Below are 22,036 nucleotides of genomic sequence, written 5' to 3'. Positions count from 1 at the left end.
AAACACACTATATATAAGAGACAAACCACACACACAAAAACCCTTTCACACACACACACGCACACACACACACACACACACACACACACACACACACACACACACACACACACACACAGGAACACCTGGTAGGAGGTGGAGAGAGATTGTGAATAGCATTGAACATTCAGATCAGTAAATCCTGGAAGATCAAGAGCTCTTCGATTCCCCCCCCAAACTGTGCTTAATTAAATACTGGATGATCCTCTTCCATTAGCTCACACACAAATCACATTATTAGTTATTTGAGTTTTCGTTATCCTTCCATCTTTTACTGAAATGGATTTCTACAGCAGAAATGTACAATGGTCGTTTCAAAATTACAATTTTCATTAGTGATTTCAGTAGGCCTTCACCAAATACTGCAGAGGGTGATATGAAAAGGCTTTTTTTGCCGCACATATACTGTATACACACACAAAGTCAGCACTGGGGTAAAGTTGCTGTTCAAATGAGCACTGAAGACAGCACCCACAATGCAAAGTTTTTTTTAGGTGCAAATGATGTTCAGAATAACAGTTTACCTCTCCCTGATCTAGCAAGTGAAACAAAAGAACATCTATTTCAGCGTTACTCTCACACTGGGTATTGAGGGTCACAGGAGAAAGTAGATTTCAAGCCAAAGTCAGACCAAGGAGAGCAGAATCCCTCGGCACCTAAACATGGAGAATATTACGCTAGTTTTGTGGTCAGTGCTGTTCTGATTACTTCTGCATTTCACAGCTCCAGAGCTGAACAATGAGGTGCAGGACAAAATAAAGGAGGAGGAGAGACGAGGTCCAAATCGTTTTGAGGAAGTCTCGGCAGATTTAAAATGGTGCAGTCAAAACACCTTCAGGTCCTCAAAAGTGTTCATGATACTGGATCAAATGACTTGTCTGAGACTCATATAAACATATAGGTATATAATATAGTAAATCGATTGTAAATGACACTAAAATGTGCCAAAAATAAATGCATCATTATGAAATCAATAAATTAATCAAGCACTCTTTCCATAATATTTATTAACACCGTATTTGTTTTCACTGAGCAAGGAGTTTGGACTTGTAAGTCTGTTGTTTATTTCTAAATGACAGGTCTAGCGCTGGCTGAGAGCTGGGGGTGAAAGGTCAGGCTCATGATATTCATTTCCTACCTTGCAATGCCTCCTTTGCTCTGTCCAGCTCCTGCTCTTTCTGTGTTAGCTGCACGCGGAGCTGTGAAACAGACAGCAGCTCCACAGAGCAGCCTCCTCCTGTCTCCTCCAGCTCACGATTCAACATCTCCCTGACCTGCTTCAGCACTGACACCTCCTCCTGCAGACGCACCACCTCCTCATGCAACAGCACTACAGAGACGGACAAAGAGAGAGCATAATTTAACATTATAATGCATCACTGTGATGTTTTCCTGATTTATTTTGCTACTGAACAGTTGAACGCCTCTTATTATTAAATTATTTACTATTATTGTTATCAGAAGTGGCATGAGCCAAGTGGATTTTAAACGCAACAGCAAAATAAATAGATAAACAAACATACCGTTTTAAAGTTTATGGTTCGTGTTTTTTTTTTTAAAGAAATTAATACTTTTATACAGCAAGGATGCATTATATTCATTTGTGACAGTAAAGACATTTAAAGTTACAAAACTTGCAGCTTTATTATTATTATTATTATATACATACATACGATTTTAATGTTTTTTAAAGAAGTTTCTTATGCTCATAAAAGGCTCATCATTTATTTGATCAAAAATACAGAAAAAAACTGTAATTTTGTGAAATATTATTGCAATTTAAAATTATAGTTTTCTATTTTAATATACTTTAAAATATAATGTATTCCTGTGAAGCAGAGCTGAATTTTCAGCATCATTACTCCAGTCTTCTGTGTCACATGATCCTTCAGAAATCATTCTAATATGCTGATTTATAATCAATGTTGGAAACAGTTGTGCTGCTTAATATTTTTTGGGACCTGTGATTCTATTGTTCAGGATTCTTTGATAAATAAAAAGTTAAAAAGAACAGTGTTGAAATAAGTTATATTTTAAATTAAAATAGGAAACCAATATTAGAAATTCCAATAATATTTCAAAATATTACTGTATTTTCTTTTTGTTTGATCAAATAAATACAGACTTGAAGAGCATAAGAGACTCCATTACAAAAATCTAACTGATCCCAAACTTTTGAACAACAGTGTATCACACACACACACACACACACACGCTATACACAACCATAATTATACATAAATCACAATATGCCTAAAGTGCTTTACTGAAATGCCAGTCGGCAACCAGGACCAGAACTATTGTATAGAATTTGGAGTATGAAAAGAAAATCCTTCAAAGTATTCCATCAGTTCAACTTCATGCACAATATGCAAATATACCTCCTACTCAACAGGTGTTGGGACACAAGCATGAGAGCATTCCTGTTATTTCTGCAGAGTGAAGCTATAGAAACTCAGCATAGGTAAAGGGTGAGATGGAATGTCAAGCAAATTGTTTAGAGGCTTCAGTGATGACAAAACCACACCGAATCTACAAAGCTAAAAATCATACATACATAAATATACAAATGAATGTGCACATATGTAGCAGAATCACACAAACATAAACTGCCCTTATGATCTCTGTGCTTTAACTTTTTAAACAGCACTTCTGGATTTACACAAAGAGATAAGTGTGCGTACAGTAGTGTGTGAATAAAATCATAAAGCAAAAAACAACAGCGGTGAGGTGTGTGTGTGGCATTTATAATGAGCTTTAACCAGTGTCTGTCTGGCTCATGGCCATTAATGCGATGCATTTAGGTTTGTTGCCAAATTCTGAAGTGTTCAGGTCAGTCACCTGAGCTCTTCATTTAAAGTCCGATTCATTTTCTATTGTCTCAGCAATGTGATGATCACATGAGTCTAAAAAGTACAACAATCTAATAAATATTCACATCACAGTTAGCTCTGAATGTGGGATTCGAAACGGGTGAAGAATCCTGAACACCTGGTGTTCCTCCTTGTCAGAACAGGCTGAAGTCTTGACACAGGCATCTAATGCAGCTCTAGAATCTGCTTTAGTTTGTTTTCAGACAGCAGATACGAGACAACACTGCAGATCTGGCAGGCTGTATTATACGGATTAGTGCTGTAAGACCTCTGCATCATCTAATCCAAAAATGAGCCTCTAGAATGCAGATGTGACTCTAGATTAGCTGGGTTCAGTGAAGGGTTACGGTTGGCTCTAGCCTGAAGTTTCTTGTCCAGACAGGACATTTTTATTGTTCAATATTGTATAAGTGTATGGGGATGAGTTTTCACCAGGACTCTTTGTGCTTGCTATTTTTGTGCCTTTAAAAACAGGATATCAGGGCTAATTTAAACAAGCAGGAAAGAAGCCTGATCATGCATGCTCAGCAAAAAAAATGCAAACACTTAAACCATGTTCATTGCATTAGAGAAAAAACAAACAAATATGAAATGAAACCAGTTGGGACTCTACTAGACCTTTATGCAGAATCAGTTTTCCTGTCAGTTCCACTTAAGGTCTTTAAAATAAATGCCACTTGGTTTAATGATTTATTAACCAAGGCAATGACAAGTGTGACAAAGAAATAAAAAAGGAAAACACGGTGAGAGAAACAGAGAGAGGCATGTATGGGCTTCTCATGCTATGTTTTCATTTAATTTGAAGAGTCTTGTTTTGGCCTTTGAGGACATTACAGAAAAGGGCAGCGATGTGATAGCCACGTTCTGAAGAGTTTAATTCTATTAGTGTAGTCAACCACAAAATGAAACTGTGAGCCTCAGGGAGAAAACAAGAGAAGGAATGATCATTGACTTAAAATATCTCACCTAATCATAAACCATAAATAGCATTTTAAAAAATAACAATGACTGTCAACAGTAAACGTTGCCTTTTATCAGATGAATGTTTGCATCATACACATGAAGTTTGGACTTAAAGGGGTCATATGACGTTGCTAGAAAGAACATTATTTTGTGCATTTGGTGTAATGCAATGTGTTTATGCGGTTTAAGGTTAAAAAATATATATTATATTCCACATACTGTACATTATTGTTTCTCCTCTATGCCCCGCCTTTTTTGTCTGAAAAGCGAGGTGTGCTCTGATTGGCCAGCTATCCAGTGCGTTGTGATTGGCCGAATACCTCAAGCATGTGACGGAAATGTTATGCCCCTTACAATATTGTGATGCCGTGTATCGGCGTGACGAGACAAAACCAGTAAAACCCATTATAAACGAGGCATTTGTTGCATCCAGTGGGGACATAATTACTGATTATAATGACTTATACTGTCTTTTTACACATTGCGTTTCATATCGCGCCGTGTAAACATAAAACCATGTCTGCATTTGTGATCGGAGAAACGACAAACAACAAGCACTACTCTACACTGCCCAAAACTCGCGTTTGAATCATCAGTGGCAAATTCTTTAAATATGAAAACTTACTTACAGGCTGTGAGTCAGAAGCACCAGACTGTCCTTGTTGGAATTGCCCCACTTTATAGAAGCAGACACCGGCATTGTAGTCTACTGTCCCAGGATCAGGAAACAGTCCTCGTCCTCCATAAAATGCGCTGCACACATCTGAATATTTGGGTTGAACTGTTCCGGAACAGTGTTGTAAATACAACTTAACCACGGATTTCTAGTTGTGTTCTCTTTTGGAAGGCCAAACAAAGTAGTTTCGTTTTCACAACGAAGCACACAGCGCCTTCACGACATGGCGGCGGCAACAATACTACAGCGAGAATCAAAGTTACACCTTCTTTCTTTGTGTGAACATTTGGGCGGCGTTATGCAAATCTTCCCACATAGTGACGTAGATATGTTGGGGCGTGTTAGAACGAGCCGTTTTAGGTAGGCGTGGTTGACTCTTAATGTTTATAAAGAATATCTCTTTGGATTTGAGACTTTAGTCTTTGCAACTTTACAGATCTTCTTTATGCACCAAGAGCTTGTAACACTCCAAAGAGAAAGGAAAAATTGAAATCGCATCATATGACCTCTTTAATAATAAAGAGACTGCTGGCTTGTGATGTACGCGTGTGCGTGTTTGTGTGTGTGTGTGTTTCTGTCCCGGTAAGCTCATGCTTCAGTTTATATACAGTGGGATAAAGTGATGCCAGGCCTGTCCACTGTGATAAATACAACTCCCACAGTTCCACCACCACACTCGGTTTTATCCATCTTCTTATGGTGGGGTATTTTAATGCAAACAACTCTGATGCAAGACATTGCATCACTGCATATTTTTTCAGCTTTTACAAATGCATTTTACATTAAACAGAATGATGATGACAAGTAAATAAAGCCATTTTCTCTTATATTTTCATAATTTAACTGGACGGACAAGAAAAAAGATTTCACAATTTTGTAACCAATCCAATCCTGTGGAATAACTCACAAAAATAATTTCAGGAAGTAAATAAGGCATTTTCAAGGTTACCTCCTACTATTAATTAAGAAATGTTTATGTGGGAGTACTTCAATGTTCATTTACTTAGTCCTACAGCGTGACACCTCCACATAATAGAAAGAGACTGAGATTTTAGTATTAAGCATAAAATGAGAAAGCAAATGGCACATTATTTTGTAACTCTATAATATAAATATTATAAAATATAATATTCTAATACTATATTATATTTAAAATATACCTTTTTAGATAAAAAAATATTATTATTATTAATGTGTATGATGCACACCATTTAATCTTTAGAAATTTTCTTCAGCAACAGCATCTAAAAATAATTTTATGCAAATATTTACTTTAGTCTAAAGTTCATGTCCATTTGTTAACTGCTCAAGAGTGAGCGTGTGTGTGTGTCTGTTTGAATGTAAACACGCTTGATGATGTAACAGTCCATTCTGATGCCTCATTGCATTTACAACAACAAACTTTGAAAACCACTTGAATCACATCAGCCTATACATCATCTTAACACACACATGAACCCTCTTCCAGTGAAACCAGTCATGCAGCTACAAAGAGACTTTTTCTGCTCTCCGTTTCTCTCTAGCCTGAGAGGAAACGCTCACAATCAGTCGTTTACTCACCCACATTCACCGCTCATCCCTCACTGTCATCTACACCAAGTCAAATGCTCCAGACTAAAAGAACCTCAGCTATCATCTCCTGCACTGAATCCAACAGCACGCCAAATTCAAAAGCTCAAACTCCCTCTTCACCTGCCAGGAGCGACTCCCACTGGTTTACAGATATTAAATGTCCTCAGACCTCCCTCTTTTAAATGCTTAAAAAGGAGGAGCTACAACTGACACCACTGTTCAGCAGACACACACACACACACACCAGGCAAAAGGAAAGGAAGGATCTAGGGTCAAGGTGCAGAATTTCAAGCAGGTAATGACTCTCTTTTCAAACACACACACACACACACACACACACACACGCAGCACTCTCACTCACCAGATTCTGGTAAGAGGAAACTACACACACACACAAGTTAACAATCAACAACTAACACACGGTTCTCAGAATAATCTACAGGAAACCCCTGGTATTGCAATCTGTCTTCATTCACTTGTTTTTCCTCAATCAGTTTTGATCCCAGTATCTCCGTTTGTGTGTGTGTGTGTGTGTGTGTGTGTGTGTGCGCGCGTGTCAATTCACTGTAACAGACTAAATTGAAAGCTGACACTTAAACAGCACATGCTGTCAAGCATCGCTTTTTTGCCTGGGAAAAAGATCTGCAAGGGTTTCATTGCGAGACATTTTTTATAATAAAAACATTTGCAGAAATACAAAAAAAAATATTTATGTCAAATAATTTGGTATCACTTTACAATAACGTCCCATTAGTTAAAGTTAGTTAATGCATTAACTAACAATGAGAAATATTTTTCCTACAGTATATATTTAGCATTGTTAGTTTACGTTATCTTAAGTCCATTAAATAATATTATTCGATAAATCTTTTGATTTTAATAATGTATAAGATTAATTAATGCTCATCAGTTCATGTTAACTAATGTAAGTTAAAGGGGTCATACGATGCGATTTCAATTTTTCCTTTCTCTTTGGAGTGTTACAAGCTCTTGGTGCATAAAGAAGATCTGTAAAGTTGCAAAGACTAAAGTCTCAAATCCAAAGAGATCTAATTAAGTGATAAAAATCAGTTGCAAATGTTGTACAAAATAAATATCACCACTACTCATCTTTGCTCCAATAAAACGTAAAAACACTTTGTTTTTCTACCAAATTATATGTAATATCTAATTATTATATTAATATTTAACTTGCATTGGAAAGGTTTCCGTGACCTCTCGCGAGATCTCGGCAAAAAGTCTCACGATTTATTTCCAGAACATGATGCATGATGGGATACACTAAGCCTCGAATAGTGCTCCGGAGCGGTATTCGAGATAGTGTGGATTTAGTGTACTTTAAGGGCACTGCGCTCTGGCGTTTTTAAGACCTGGGACAGTCTTGGCGCACTTACTTCCTGTCACGCGCACACGCTCTCAAGTGGCCAAGACCGCAAGTGTGGGTATTTGGACAAGGCTATTCTTTATAAAAGTTAATAGTCAGCCACGCCTACCTAAAATGGGCTCGTTCTAACACGCCCCCACATGTCTACGTCACGATGTGGGAAGATTTGCATAACGCCGCCCAAATGTTCACACAAAGAAAGAAGGTGTAACATTTATTCTCGCTGTAGTATTGTTGTTACCACATCAACTTCACGCTGTGGATCGCCGGATAGGCTTTCACTGTGGACGAAGCGGAGTCCAGCCCAGGGTCATCACATGTGGTTGCCGCAAGCCCACCGGCCGCTCCTTCGTCAAATCCGCCGGCCGCGCCATTCTCAAGCCCGCCCGCCTCCGCTCCCTCTAGGCCTCCGGCCGCCGCTCACTCTAGCCCGCCGTGTGTTTCCTTGTGAAAGCGAAACTACTTTGTTTGGTCTTCCAAAAGAGGACACGACTAGAAATCAGTGGTTAAGTTGTATTTACAACACTGTTCCAGAACACTTCAACCCAAATATTCAGATGTGTCCAGCGCATTTTATGGAGGACTGTTTCCTGATCCTGGAAGAGTAGACTACAATGCCGGCTGTTCTGACTCACAGATAGGCCTGTCACGATAACAACTTTTTGTTGTGCGATATATTGCCCCAGAAATAATTGTGATTAGGCATGGGCCGGTATGAGATTTTGACAGTATGATAACCTTAAGCAAAAATATGGTTATCATATTTTTGCGTATTGTCGTTACAGCTTTAAAATGTGATGTTTTTAAATGACTGGGTTAAAAAAAAAAAAATCTTTTTTCCGCTGAACACATTTTGTTTTTGAGCAACATACAGAATATTAAGAACGGTATAATTTATTTTTTCTTTGATTTGTTTCCTAAAAAGAAGAAAAATAAAGACTGACATCTTTATTTAACTTAAATCTGTAATTACAGTTATTTAATTTTAGTTATATAATTCATATACATATAATTTATATAATTTCATATCATTTAGTTATATAATTTCATACACATAATTTGATTTAATAACCCAATTTGAAGCAAAAACAGAATGTTCTGACTAGCTTTGTGAAATTATACTACATGCCTGAACGAAGCAAACAGCAGAAGATCTGAATGAGACGCAGATTCTCTCTCTGACAGCAGGAGGCGCTTCTCAAACAGCAGATACAGTGTTTCCTTGGTTACCGCCTTAAACAAAGCAGCACTGCGCTGAAACACTACTATGAACTATATAGAGACGAGATTAAAAGAAAATACCACGTAAACTTTTCTGAAGACAGTCAGTTCCCCTCAGAAACACATTCATATAAACCCCCAAATCAATATTGAGGATTTTCTTCCAATAGTTTGTGCATCATGAACAGTGCCTGCTACAGTATTTTTCTCTGTGCGTCCGTCTTCAACATCTCTGGCCTGTGTTAACGGGCGTTTACAGACTTCATATTTTCACATAAATGACATTTTGGAAAACGATTGCATTGCAACGCTGTTTGTGCAAGTCCAGAACAGAGACGAGTTGCTTGCAATAAGGCAAAAAACGGCCGGTTGCCGATCGCGTAAATTCCAGGGGAAGCTCCTTAAGTTCGGCCATCCTACACACACACACGTGACTGACCGCTTGCTTGCACCAACAGGAGGAGGGGTCGTGTTATTCTCTACACTGCACTCAACCTGAGGGATTCCTACACTTTCAGTCTTTGAGGAGACATGAAAAACAGCGCATACCGCAGGAACGGTAGAACGGAAAATATTAGCGGTTTTGAAACAGTGACATTTTCAAATCGCGGTATACCTTGAAACCAGTAATCGGCCCATGCCTAATTGCGATAAGCGATATTATTGCCATTTTAAAGACCATTTTATGCCACTGAACATATAATCATAATGTAACAGCATAATAATGCAAGAAGGCCTACACACTTCAAAACTTTAAATTTTTAAGTACATTTAGATCATGGAAATTAGATAACTTAAAAAACTTGAATACATAGTAAATAAACATTTTCTAACAAATAGTGCAAAGTAACAAGTACAAAAAAAGAAAAATGCACAAAGAACTTGTATGGAGATTTTTTCCATCTACAGATTTTTCCCTGACCTTCTTTCTCTGTAAATTAAGGGTGCACACTATTGCTGAAAAACACAATCACTACTTAGCAGTCTGATGTCCGTATGCACAAAGGCACAGATCCCTAAACAAGGCCATATCTTCAGATGAAACTTTGTTTGTAGAAGCAATTTTTAAATTTGAACTAGCATTTCATGACTACACCACGTTAAGCAGGAGAAGCTGCAAAAGACACAGCAAGTGGAATGTAAAAAACACGGTGACATTAATGTTTAAGAAAATATAATGGACGATATATTGCGTCACCAAAAATTATTGAGGTCATGTACATATATTGCGCGATAAGTCAATAAATTGATTATTGCGACAGGCCTACTCACAGACTAAGTACGTTTTTTATATTTAAAGAATTTGCCACTGACGATTCAAATGCGAGTTTTGGGCAGTGTAGAGTAGCGCTTGTTGTTTGTCGTTTCTCCGATCACAAATGCAGACACGGTTTTATGTTTACGCGGTGCGATGCAAAGCAACACATAAAAAGACAGTATAAGCATTATAATCCATGATTATGTCTCCACTGGATGCAACAAATGCCTCGTTTATAATGGGTTTGAATGTTTTTGTCTTGTCGCTCCGGCCGGACAGGGCATCAAAATAATTTAAGGTGCGTAACATTTCCGTCACACACTTGAGGTATTCGGCCAATCACAACGCACTGGATAGCTGGCCAATCAGAGCACACCTCGCGTTTCAGAACGATGAGCTTTGTAGAAATCGGCGTGTTTCAGAAAGGCGGGGCATAGAGGAGAAACAATAATGTACAGTATGTGGAAAATAATGTTTTTTTTTTTACCTTAAACTGCATAAACACATTTCATTACATCAAATAATGTTCTTTTTAGCAACATCATATGACCCCTTTAACAAATATTGACAAATTGAACCTTATTTTAAAGCGTTACAATATTTCTCTTCTGCAGTCTATAGTTTTAAATTAAGAATAATATTAAAATAATATTAAAATACTTCATAATATTTAAAATATATATATTTAAGATTTGTATTATGGCTGTGATAAGATATAAAACTATTCATACCCATTTTAAAGACCCAATTTTTCGATCTGAATCTTTAGTTGAACCTCTATATTATAGTAAACACAGATATATCAAACATCAGATAATTATAATGTAAACACATATATGCCCAACAGCTGAAACAACTAAAAATGGTGTCTAATGAGTAATATAAAATTATCAAAGCTATAAAAATATTAATTGAATGTGTGTTCTTAATGGAGACACAGTGGGTTCATATACTTTTTACATGTGTTACAATCACCCCTGTAATAAACTATTTTAAAATAAATTCAGTATTATTATACTTAACATCATAAGCCTAATAATCATACAGTTGCTTTTGTTGCACACACTACCATTTAACAGTAAAGGGTCTTGTAAGGGTGTGTGTGTGTGTGTGTGTGTGTGTGTGCATGCGTGCGTGTTTCAAAGAAGTCTCCTAGGCTCACTGCAGCTACATTTTTCATCAACAATACAGTAAAAATGGCAATATTGTGAAATATTGCAACAAGACATTTTTATTATCAATTATAAATTATAAAAGAATATAATAAAATAATCAGTTTCTTTAACAATCTTACTGAACCCGAATGCTAGCTTATAAATTTCTCTTTCTGTATTAGTAGTCTGTGAATTATGAAGAGAAAAAAAGTCACCATTCGCCAGCCAATTTTAAATGCATTACTTATTTTTTTGTTTTTTTTGTTTTTGTTTTCAGTGTTCAGTTTGTACCTTCACAGGGAATTGAACCCATGGCCTTGGTGTTGGCAGCATCATGCTGTATCAGTTGAGCTGCCTGAACAAATTTGACCCAGTCCCAAACTGCATTTTTGGCCATGAAATACCCCAAATGCTGCAAATCTCACTGAGTCACATGTACACACAGACTCACATTCACTCCGGTATTCACAAACTAAAACCGATACACACACAAAATCTGTGTGCTTGATTGCAGCTGTGCTGCTTTTCAACACTAGGCTAAATTCTACAGATCCCTCAGGATGGTTTGTCAACACACACTACACCTGTCAACAGAGTTCACACACACATACAAACATACAATCCCACTTGCACAAAGGAATGTAAAGTGTGGGTAACTGCTGTGCCAAGCACACCGTAGCCAAAGACAAACAAATGCAGGCTGGCATCACCTTCTGACAGTTGATTATTCTAGTCTTTGAGTCATAGAAACAGCAGCATTTACACTAGATTAAGTATAATAAACAAACTCACAGGTGCCAACATAAGTTGATGACATGAACCAAATGAAAAAACGAAGAGAATAAACGAGTGATAAAAGAGGAGAGGTTTGTTTAAGAACTGCAGCCACAGTTATTCCCTCTGTGGAGATGATAAATCAACTCATTCATAATTTATAACCTTTGATTCAGTGAAGTCAGTGATCAGAGAACCTGAATCAAATGAGCCTCCAAGAGTCAACCTGCAGTCAGGCCAAAAAAACCCCACTAAGATAATATGGCAGAGTCTCTCTACCACTCCATCTCTCTTTATTCTCCCTGTATGATAGAAAAATAAAAATAACTAACGGCAAAGAGGATGAAGGGCTGCTGACATGTTCAGTAGAGAGTGAACGTGTGCAGTCTTGCATAGCCAGACTGGACCACTGGCATAATGCCTGGTCCACATTGCATCCTATTCTGGCCAAGAACCATTTAAATAGGCATAAAGTTGCCAACCACACTTTTTAGTTGATTTTACATGCTGTAAAGCTGAACAACCACAATAATAAGGCATCAGAGCTGTGCCGCGCTCAGGATGTAGAAGTGTTGTCTGCTCACAGGGAATCAGGTTCAATCTGGGTCATGTCATGTACTTTCCACTGTCATGTAAAAACAAAGGCAAAAAGTCTCTCCAACCCCTTCAAATAAAAAACAAAAAACAAACAAGCTCCCAAGAAAACAAACAGGCTGCTCATTCAAATGCACAGCAGTTCTCATAAAAGTTGTATAGACAATGATGAAATGACTAGAAAATCTCATAGCTCACAATTCCAGTAAGCAGTTCTTCTGCAGAAGCGCACATTGCTACGTAGAGGTAACAAGTAAAGAGTTTTCCTAGTAAATACAGTATGCACTACCTTTCAAAAGTTTGGGGTTTGCTTTTTTATTTTAAAGAAATGCTGTTGTTTTAAACTTTTTAAACTTTCTATTTATCACAGAATCTGTAACAATCTAATCAGCACACCTGTTTTCAAACTTGATAATAGTAAGAAGAAATGTGCCAAATCAACATATTAGAATGATTTCTGAAGGATCACTGAAGACTGAAATAATGGCTGCAGAATAATCAGCTTCATTACATTTTAAAATATATTAAAATAGAACAGTTATTTTTAAATCAAAATAATATTTCACAATATTACTGTTTTTACTGTGTTCAAAAAATAAAATCTTAACTGAACAGTATCCCTTTAAATGTGCAGCCTGATGTTGTGTGTGTGTGTGTGTTCATTCATCTTCCAGCTCAGGAAAATTCTCCACTCTCAGGCGAAACCTCATAGATCACTCTGATTTTCAATCTGACACACACACACACACACACACACATTTTCATTCCACTAGTCAGTGGTGCATTTTAGGGTATTTGTGCTTATCTGGACTTCCTTACATGCTTTTCAGCATGTACACTATTCTTACCTTTATCTAATGACGTCTCCTGAAGAACAACGTCACCTTTTTGACCAAGCTCTGTCAAAGCTTTCTGTCTTTGCACCGGTGCATCTGAAAGAGAAACACACATACAGATAACATTAGAATTTATGAACATTATGTGTTTGAGCAGGATTCACTCTTCTGGTTTAATCACGATCGCTCCATATGTTTGGAAATTCACATTTTAGCTAAATAAATATCTAGAGTTCAGCTTGAATGACCTCTGGTAGCAGCAGCAGCAGCAGCAGTATATCTCACCTCTGATCCGGCTGAAATATCACACCACTCACTGCAGAAGGAACTGGAAGCATTTAACACACAAATCAATGCCAGAATAGAGGCTCAGACACTGGATGCTTCTTATAATGCCTTCAGGATAGATTTCAATGCTTAGAAAGCTTCTTTACCTAATTAAAGTGAGCTTAATCTTATAAAACTAAATCACCGGCTTTATTCTCTTTCTTCCCTCTGTCTGAAGATGTTTTCACTCGTGTCCTCTGATCACCCATCACTCAATTTCAATTTCAGCACTGACGGAGAACCTGATCAGCAGGTGCCACAGCGTCAAAGATCAACATCCTTCAGATGAGCGTGATAAGATCCTTCTTAAAACACTTACACACATATACACATGCACTTGAAAAATATTGATTTTGTGATTGTGAGCGACATAAAATCACTAAAGTGCTAAGTGCTAAGATGTCTAGTTTCCTTTTTTATCATTCTCTCTTCAGGTTTTCTCAAGGCCTTTAGCTGTAGAAGCATTATAGCAGACCAAGTGGGGTCAAAGTCTGAGACCACTAGGGGAAAAAGGCTTCTTTTTCTAATTTAATAATGTTTTTTATACAAATTATGTTCTCAGCAATGCAATTCGAGTGAAAAATGTGTCCTGTCTCTGGGTCTCTCTTGCATGCTGAGTTTAACAGATCGATGTTGAATGGATGAAATGTGTTGTTTCTCAGACAGAGAGACAAAAACAAGATAAAAGAGAATGAGGGGGAGGAATGACATTTCTAACTAAGAACAAAACGCAGCAGAAGGAAAATGTCTTTGTCAATACTTCAAACACAGCTAAGGCATTTTAAATAGAGATTATGAACCGTTTTGCTCCTGATGTTCTTGTAAATCCTTGAAGAGACATCCTCTTAAGTACATGAATTCACATGGTAAATCATGGAACCAATTGGGATGACAAGAGAGAGGTTAAATACAATCGGTTCACCAACCAGATATGACATTGTTTTTGTGTGCTCTGTGAGGATATGAAGTTTGAAATGTCTCATTCAGGGGTCAGAACTCCTCTGTCTCTCTGACAGAACGTCTGGAGTCGAGTCAGGACATGACCAGGGGTTGCTAAGCAACTGATGCCAAGGTAACAGCGCACAAAACTCTTATACCCGTTTCAGGCAGAAGGTCATCAGAGGGCCTACATTTGGAAATAGGAGACACTAGTGGTGCAAAATACTTTTCCAGGTTACATCAATTCAAACTGCAACTGATACACAATTAAAAAAAAAAAATGTCCTGTTAAATTTATTGGGGAAAAAACAGCAACTGAGTTTTCTAGAAATTCACCATAATCAATATGATGACAATGTTTCAGGTATTGTTGTGTATATTTATGTAAGTGAATGTATATAATGTAGATTTCTTATATTTTACAAACATCATATACAATGTTTATTTAATGTTTACATACCAGTCTACTTGAACTACCCAATTAACTCAAAATGTACCAATAACCACCAAATACATGTGGTAAAATAAAAAGCCATATAATGAATAAGAGGTCACTGTAATTGGCCTAAAGCATGGCCAATACTCTTACATGGTGGACAGGGTAATACACACAAAAGCCCTATTCGGATGGTAATTGTTTCTTAGGGGAAACGCAAGTTATTTTCACCATTTACGAGGGGTAGTCTGTGATTTTATTGCCGTCCGAATCCAGAATGTCGGTGTTTCTCTCCCCAGCCGAGCCGAATTAGCTACCATTTTTTTGAGAAACACCAAGGTTGTGTGGTAATTTAATTGCCATCTGAATCCACATCTCAGAGTTTACAAGAAGAAATTGTTTCAAAATTCAATGTTTAAATGACTGCCAAACACCATATGGTAACTGTTGTACTTTGCTGTAATTTGCATGTATATTTATTTCTGAAATTCTGGAAAGTATTTACAAGAACAATATCTCATAACTGCTTCACCACATCGAATGGGAGCAGAAAGAGAAGAAAAGCATGTAAACATTTGAAATGGCTCTTTATTATAGCAGCAGGAGGTATGCAATACAATTAAAAATGTGTTATACACAGTAATATACATAACTATATCACGTCTAATTATATACAACTATAGCGCGTCTATTTTCCTATTTTTAAACAGGAGATTAAATAATCAAATAATAAATAGGATTATAGATTTTAAAATATGCTTGGAATAATAAGAATACATTTTACATGAGTATTATTTAAAATACATTTTACACAAAAATAAGAATACATTTGTAAATAATAATTTTTTTTTTCAGCAGACAATCATGTAACTGGCCACGTGAGCAGCGTGTTCCCAGTTTCGTTGGATCACGGAACTCACTTCTACACTGTGAATAAATTGACATTCGAATCCATGAGTTTTCTCAATGTAAATTTGTTTTTACAGACGTCCACATGAGAAAAAATTACCATCTGAATAGGGCTAAAGACTAAACACCAACACATGGCACTAAAATAATGCAATATGTAACACAAAACAGCCTAATGTACATTATTGATAAAGACTTGAAAACAAAATGAGGCATATTCATATAAAATAAAAAGTTATGCGTCATGCCGGGACTTCTGAGAATGCCCTTTTGCCCTGTTTTCACCATAAATTTTACAGTAATTCTTAGTTTTTACATACAAAAACCATAAATTTGGCAGTATTTTATAGTGAACTTACATATAATGCAATGTTAAACCATTTACAGTTTTTCACCATATATGGCAAGATGACAAAATGTAGAAACAGAGCTCTTACTTTTTTTTTTCCCCAAGCAAATGCATGAATTCTTAAAGGGGTCATATGATGCGATTTAAATTTTTCCTTTCTCTTTGAAGTGTTACAAGCTCTTGGTGAATAAATACGATCTGTAAAATTGCAAAGACTAAAGTCTCAAATTTAAAATCCATTTAAAATTTAAAGTCTCAAAATCCAAAGAGATACTCTTTATAAAAGTTAAGAGTCAACCACGCCTACCTAAAACGGCTCGTTCTAACACGCCCCTACATGTCTACGTCACGATGTGGGAAGATTTGCATAACGCCGCCCAAATGTTCCCACAAAGAAAGAAGGTGTAACTTTTATTCTCGCTGTAGTATTGTTGCTGCCACTAGTGTTGCTTTCGTCAACGAAAATGATGACTAAATATCGTCATCAACGAACCTTTATCACGTGACGAAAACGAGACGAGACGCAACGTAAATGCTGGTCATGTGACGATGACTATAATTAAATGTATAATGCAATATTGTTGACGAATAAAAACGAGACTAAATGTGGTTTACAAAATAAAAACTATGCTAAAATGTCTCTTCATTTTCGTTGACCAAAACGAGACGAAACAAAATGTTATAACGTTATTTCGTCTCGTTTAGTCGTGTTATTTTTATTATTTTGCAGTATTTCTGTTTCCTGTGTCTCACTTCAGGGGCTGCATCAGGTCGCACTGCGCAGACGCAGGCGACGTCACTTCCTCAAGCCTCACTCGCGGCATTATTTAGAACAGTGTGTGACGCTCTGCGTATTATCCACTCTATGCGTGTGTGCTCCGCTCAGTCGCTCCACTCGTATACCGTTCCACAGAGAAAGGGACCGATGGCCGGCCAGCCGGGGTTCGTCTTTATTTAAATGTATGTGTGTGTACTTCTAACATGTTTGGTTGGTAAAATAAATGTTGTAAATTCAAATCAGAGCGTCTCCCGTGTCTGGAATGGATGTATTCTTGAGTCTATAAAAGGTAACAATAATATAATAAGATAACCTTGTTTGAAATGGGTTTGGCTAAAAGAATGTTTTGGTTTCGTCTATACTACTAGGTACTTATACTATATTGACTGGGTTAAATAGAATTGCATTTCTAAAAAGAGACTAAAATAAAATTTTCATTGACTAAAACTAGACTAAATGTCATCAGTTTTCGTCGACTAAAACTAGATGAAAATAGTCATGGATAATTCTGACTAAAATAAGACTAAAATGCTCAGACTTTTAGTTGACTAAAACTTGACTAGACTAAAAAGAGTATGAACGTGACAAACTAATAAAAACTAAAATGACAGCGTCACACAAAGACTAGACTAAAACTAAAATTAAAACAGGCCGCCAAAAACAACACTAGCTGCCACTATGTCGTGAAGACGCTGTGTGTTTCGTTGTGAAAGCGAAACTACTTTGTTTGGCCTTCCAAAAGAGGACGATATCCGCTTCGTCATGCCTAGAGCTGAACCGTGCTGGTTGCTGAGGAAATACATCAACTTTGTGCTGTGGATCGCCGGATTGGCTTTCACCGTGGACGAAGCGGAGTCCAGCCCGGGGTCGTCACATGTGGTTGCTGCAAGTCCGCCGGCCGCGCCGTTCTCAAGTCCGCCAGCCACCACTCAGCAGTGTAGAGTAGCGCTTGTTGTTTGTCATTTCTCCAATCACAAATGCAGACATGGTTTTATGTTTACGCAGTAGTGCTGGGCGGTATTACCAAAATTTTATATAACGGTATTTTTAAAAATGATACCGGTTTCACAGTACATGACGGTATTTTTTTTTTCATGCATGACCGGGTGTTAACCATATTTTCTACTGATTGAGAGAGGAAATACAGCAGTATGACTTAGTGAATATTGTCAAAAAATACCACACTAAATTTGACTAAACCCGACCCCTTTTAATACATGGTAACCAGGAGTTAACCAATCGCGGCATCGTTTGATAAAATCAACATGCATTTGGGTTTAGCAGAAATTGAGTACCTACAATAAATGACAAACCATGACACTATTCCATTCAGTTCTTATAATGACATTATTCATTACGGTTAAATCTGAGTGTGCCACTTAAGACTAGACTTTGAGAGATTATTAATGCAAATTATAAGAAAGAAAAAAAGCTTGGCAGTGCCAAATTAAACCCATGCACTGAATAAGATGTTCATGGGACACAAACAAGTTAATAACACTAAAAGAGGGATCTGTTTAAAGCAATCGGCTGAAGCTGTGCTGATGGCCTTGTACATTCCCTGAATGACAAGTGATCAATGTTGCTCTCACAGGCATCTCTTCAGGCCTTCATCAAGCTGCTATGTGCTGAATTTGAATATGCTGCTGATTTTAAAGCATAGAGAGACCACAGTGAAAACTGTCAGTTCTTTTAATAAAGCCTTTAGCCTTTTTAAACTTTAATGTGGCTTTAATGCCACAACTCTGCCAGCCCAAATCTTCTCCTTGATCAGTACGCACGCATGCAGAACTTTTTCCAACATGAATCCCAGTAAAATAATGTCCAGATGGCACAGCATTGATAAACACCTCTGGTTTAACAGCCTAAATATTGGAAAATTGATTTTGGTCCAGGACATCAAATCAGAAGTTTGGCTTGAATTAAATCTGTAACTAAGGAGTATAATGTCTGTGGTCCAAAATACACAAAAAACCCTTACCAAAAAATTCCAGTTTGTCCAGACAGAATTTGACATCTAGCTGTAACCTCCCAAACCTCATTGGTAGGCAGGGTAAAGGGTTTATTTCAGAAGCATGTCATCTTTGAGTTCTGCAAATAGCAAATACATACACACTCTTTCTCTCTCTCCTTCTGGCTGGTAACCCCATCCAGTTGTTCTGATGCCAAACAGTAAACAGATATAAGCTTGCTCTCGACATCTGTGTTTAACATTATAGTGAACACTGACAAACACCAACACATACAAACTGCACCCTCACAACTCAAACATTAACAAAACATTTATGATTCATTTATGATCTTTTTAACATACTGTGATGATTTGCTTTAAAAATAATCCACAAATGTAATATTCAAAACTACATATAATCACACAGATGCTCAAAACTGTAACCCAAAGTACTATGCTACATACTATAAAAGAACCACAACTGCATTCTTTTACAACAAAGCAAAAAAATTCAACTGAAACCCTATCACAAGTCACATAAACCTTTAAATATGGCTGCACATTCAAATTTGGCTGATCATATTACATACCAAAGAGCAAAACTCACATGCTCCATGGGTTAGTGACTGTCACAGTGTGAATGACAACAAATGCATTTGCTCTCTCTCACAGACAAAGAAGCTACTCACTTTTTCCTGTTTTGTAGCCCTACAGAAGTGAGAGAGAGAGCGAGATGCAAAATTGTCCTGTCAGCTCCTCTAGATCTTCCATACTAACAGAGCAGGTGGAATATGACACTCTCTGAAGTGTGTGTGTGTGTGTGTGTGTGAGAGAGAGAGAGAGGACATAAGTGAAGTGAGTTCATAAGTGAAGTGAGTTCATTGAGAAGTTTAAAGCTATGCTGTGCAAAGGTTGCACAGACTGCCCCTTTACACCCTCTCCCACACACACACACTTTCACAAAGATTCAACCCAATGTGTTATTGTGTGTATTGTAACTGTGATAAATGAGAAGTCAGCTTATGGATGTGCTGCATAAGGGATTCAAAATTAACACTCGACAAGCAATGAACGCAAGTGGAAAAGAAAAACACTTTGAGGCCAGCTGAATAGTACATTTATTAGGAGCTGCACATACATTTTGAAGTGTTAGACTGTTATTCTGCCTTTCTAGGATCGATTCCCTTAATTAAATCAAAAGAGAAACTCTGGTAAAATATGCTACATTTTTGCTAAACTCCAAAAACGTACCTATACATACAATTCACTGCAGTTTCCATTTGAAATGAACACTAGAGACAGTAAAACACAAACAAATTATTTATTTTTAAACAAATTATGATTACAGGCGCATCTGCGCAGATTATCTATTAAGTTAAGACTTTAAAACACTTGTACCATATAGTGCATGATTTGTAAACAAACAGATTCATGGCACATAAAAAAACATTCATTACCGGTAAAATCTTAATTCATCTTTGGCAGGTGTGGAAAAAGCAATTGTTAGATTTTGAGTATATCATGATTTAATTTATGATCATTCATGATTTGGGGCAGTCGTGGCCTAATGGCTAGAGAGTCGGACTTGTAACCCGAAGGTCGCAGGTTTGAGTCTCAGGTCCAGCAGGGATTGTAGGTGGGGGGAGTGAATCTTCCACCCTCAATACCACGACTGAGGTGAGACCCTTGAGCAAGGCACTGAACCCCCAACTGCTCCCCGGGCGCCACAGCATTGGCTGCCCACTGCTCCGGGTGTGTGTTCACAGTGTTTGTTCACTTCTCACTGCTGTGTGTGTGCACACTTGGATGGGTGAAATGCAGAGCACAAATTCCAAGTATGGGTCACCATACTTGGCCACACATCACGTCCTTTCCTTTTGTTTAAATACAGCCACACACGTTCATGCAAAGTGACTCATACAGAAATCAGACTAACTTGCTCTTGAGGAGTAAATAGCTTCAATCAAGGGCATTGGAGCAGCAGCAGGACGTGCAGCTGTCAGGTGACCTGAACACCTTCAGAACGGTGATAGCCAAACATATCACCAACACCGCAGTACAGGTTTATTATTACAGCGTTCATCGGTTCAGCATGCACGTGGGTACCTGTAGAAAAAAAAGGAAAGAAAAAAAGGAAGGGAGAAAACAGAGGGATAGAGAGAGAAAGAAAAGAATGGAGGGAAAAATGTGGTAGTGGACCCGCATGTCTGAGATTCGTATTGCTCAATGGATACCTATGCGGCAGAGTGCGCTGCAACAAAATATCAAATTTTCTCAATTTGTGGTCTCATGACAGACTGTAGCTTTCACAAAACTGATCTTTAAAAACAACAGATTCTAAGCGTTCTATAATGTAGTGTGTGGATATGTTTAAAATCCTTCAGATCAAACCAGCAACAAGCAATAATATTCTAGGTAGCCATTGACTGATAGGTGTTCTTATAGCTGATGCCAATATCTAGAGAGCAGGGTAGCTATTTACTGATAATAATAATGAAAATGATGATAACTGAAAATCATGATTATGCGTCATTCACGAGTTTCATTCACAAACATTTCTCATTATCAATGTTGAAAAAAGTTGAGGAAACACATACATATATATACACACACACATTTCAGAATTATTTGATCAATAGAAATTCCAAAAGAAGAGCATTTATTTAAAACAGAAATCTTTTGTGACATTATAAATGTCTTTACTGTCAATTTTGATCAATCATCTCAAAATGGCAAAATACACATTGATTCTGGCCAATTTTTCAATAATTTTGACATCACTAGCAATTCTGCCCTTTGAAATCATGAATCAGCCTGAAACGTCACAGAGGTCTATGACTACCCTGCGCCTCAAGAGTGGCAAATCAGCAAAAGAGCTAGCTACAGCAAAAAGCAATATAAAACACTCACCGGTCTGGTCAATAGTAGGAGGGCAAGACCAATTTTTGGCTGATTATTTAATAATGACCGTAAAAAAAACAAGTGAACCAGACTTTTTAAAGC

The 22,036-nt window shown here is 37.4% G+C and overlaps 1 protein-coding gene across 1 annotated transcript in view; it reads right to left on the bottom strand.

Moving 5' to 3' along the window:
• The window catches only part of LOC107556484 (kazrin-A-like), a 39,337-nt gene that overhangs the window by 12,738 nt on the left and 4,563 nt on the right, over nt 1-22,036 (bottom strand). The window contains exons 2-3 of the mRNA XM_016239613.1: nt 13,357-13,440; nt 1,178-1,369 (exon numbers count right to left, since the gene is read on the bottom strand). Coding sequence (XP_016095099.1) covers nt 1,178-1,369; nt 13,357-13,440 — 276 coding nt within the window. The remainder of the gene's footprint in view (nt 1-1,177; nt 1,370-13,356; nt 13,441-22,036) is intronic.

The sequence above is a fragment of the Sinocyclocheilus grahami genome, unplaced genomic scaffold (assembly GCF_001515645.1).
Source record: "Sinocyclocheilus grahami isolate Dianchi unplaced genomic scaffold, SAMN03320097.WGS_v1.1 scaffold570.1, whole genome shotgun sequence".
NCBI lineage: Eukaryota > Metazoa > Chordata > Actinopteri > Cypriniformes > Cyprinidae > Sinocyclocheilus > Sinocyclocheilus grahami.
This window is presented reverse-complemented; position numbering and strand designations above follow the sequence as displayed.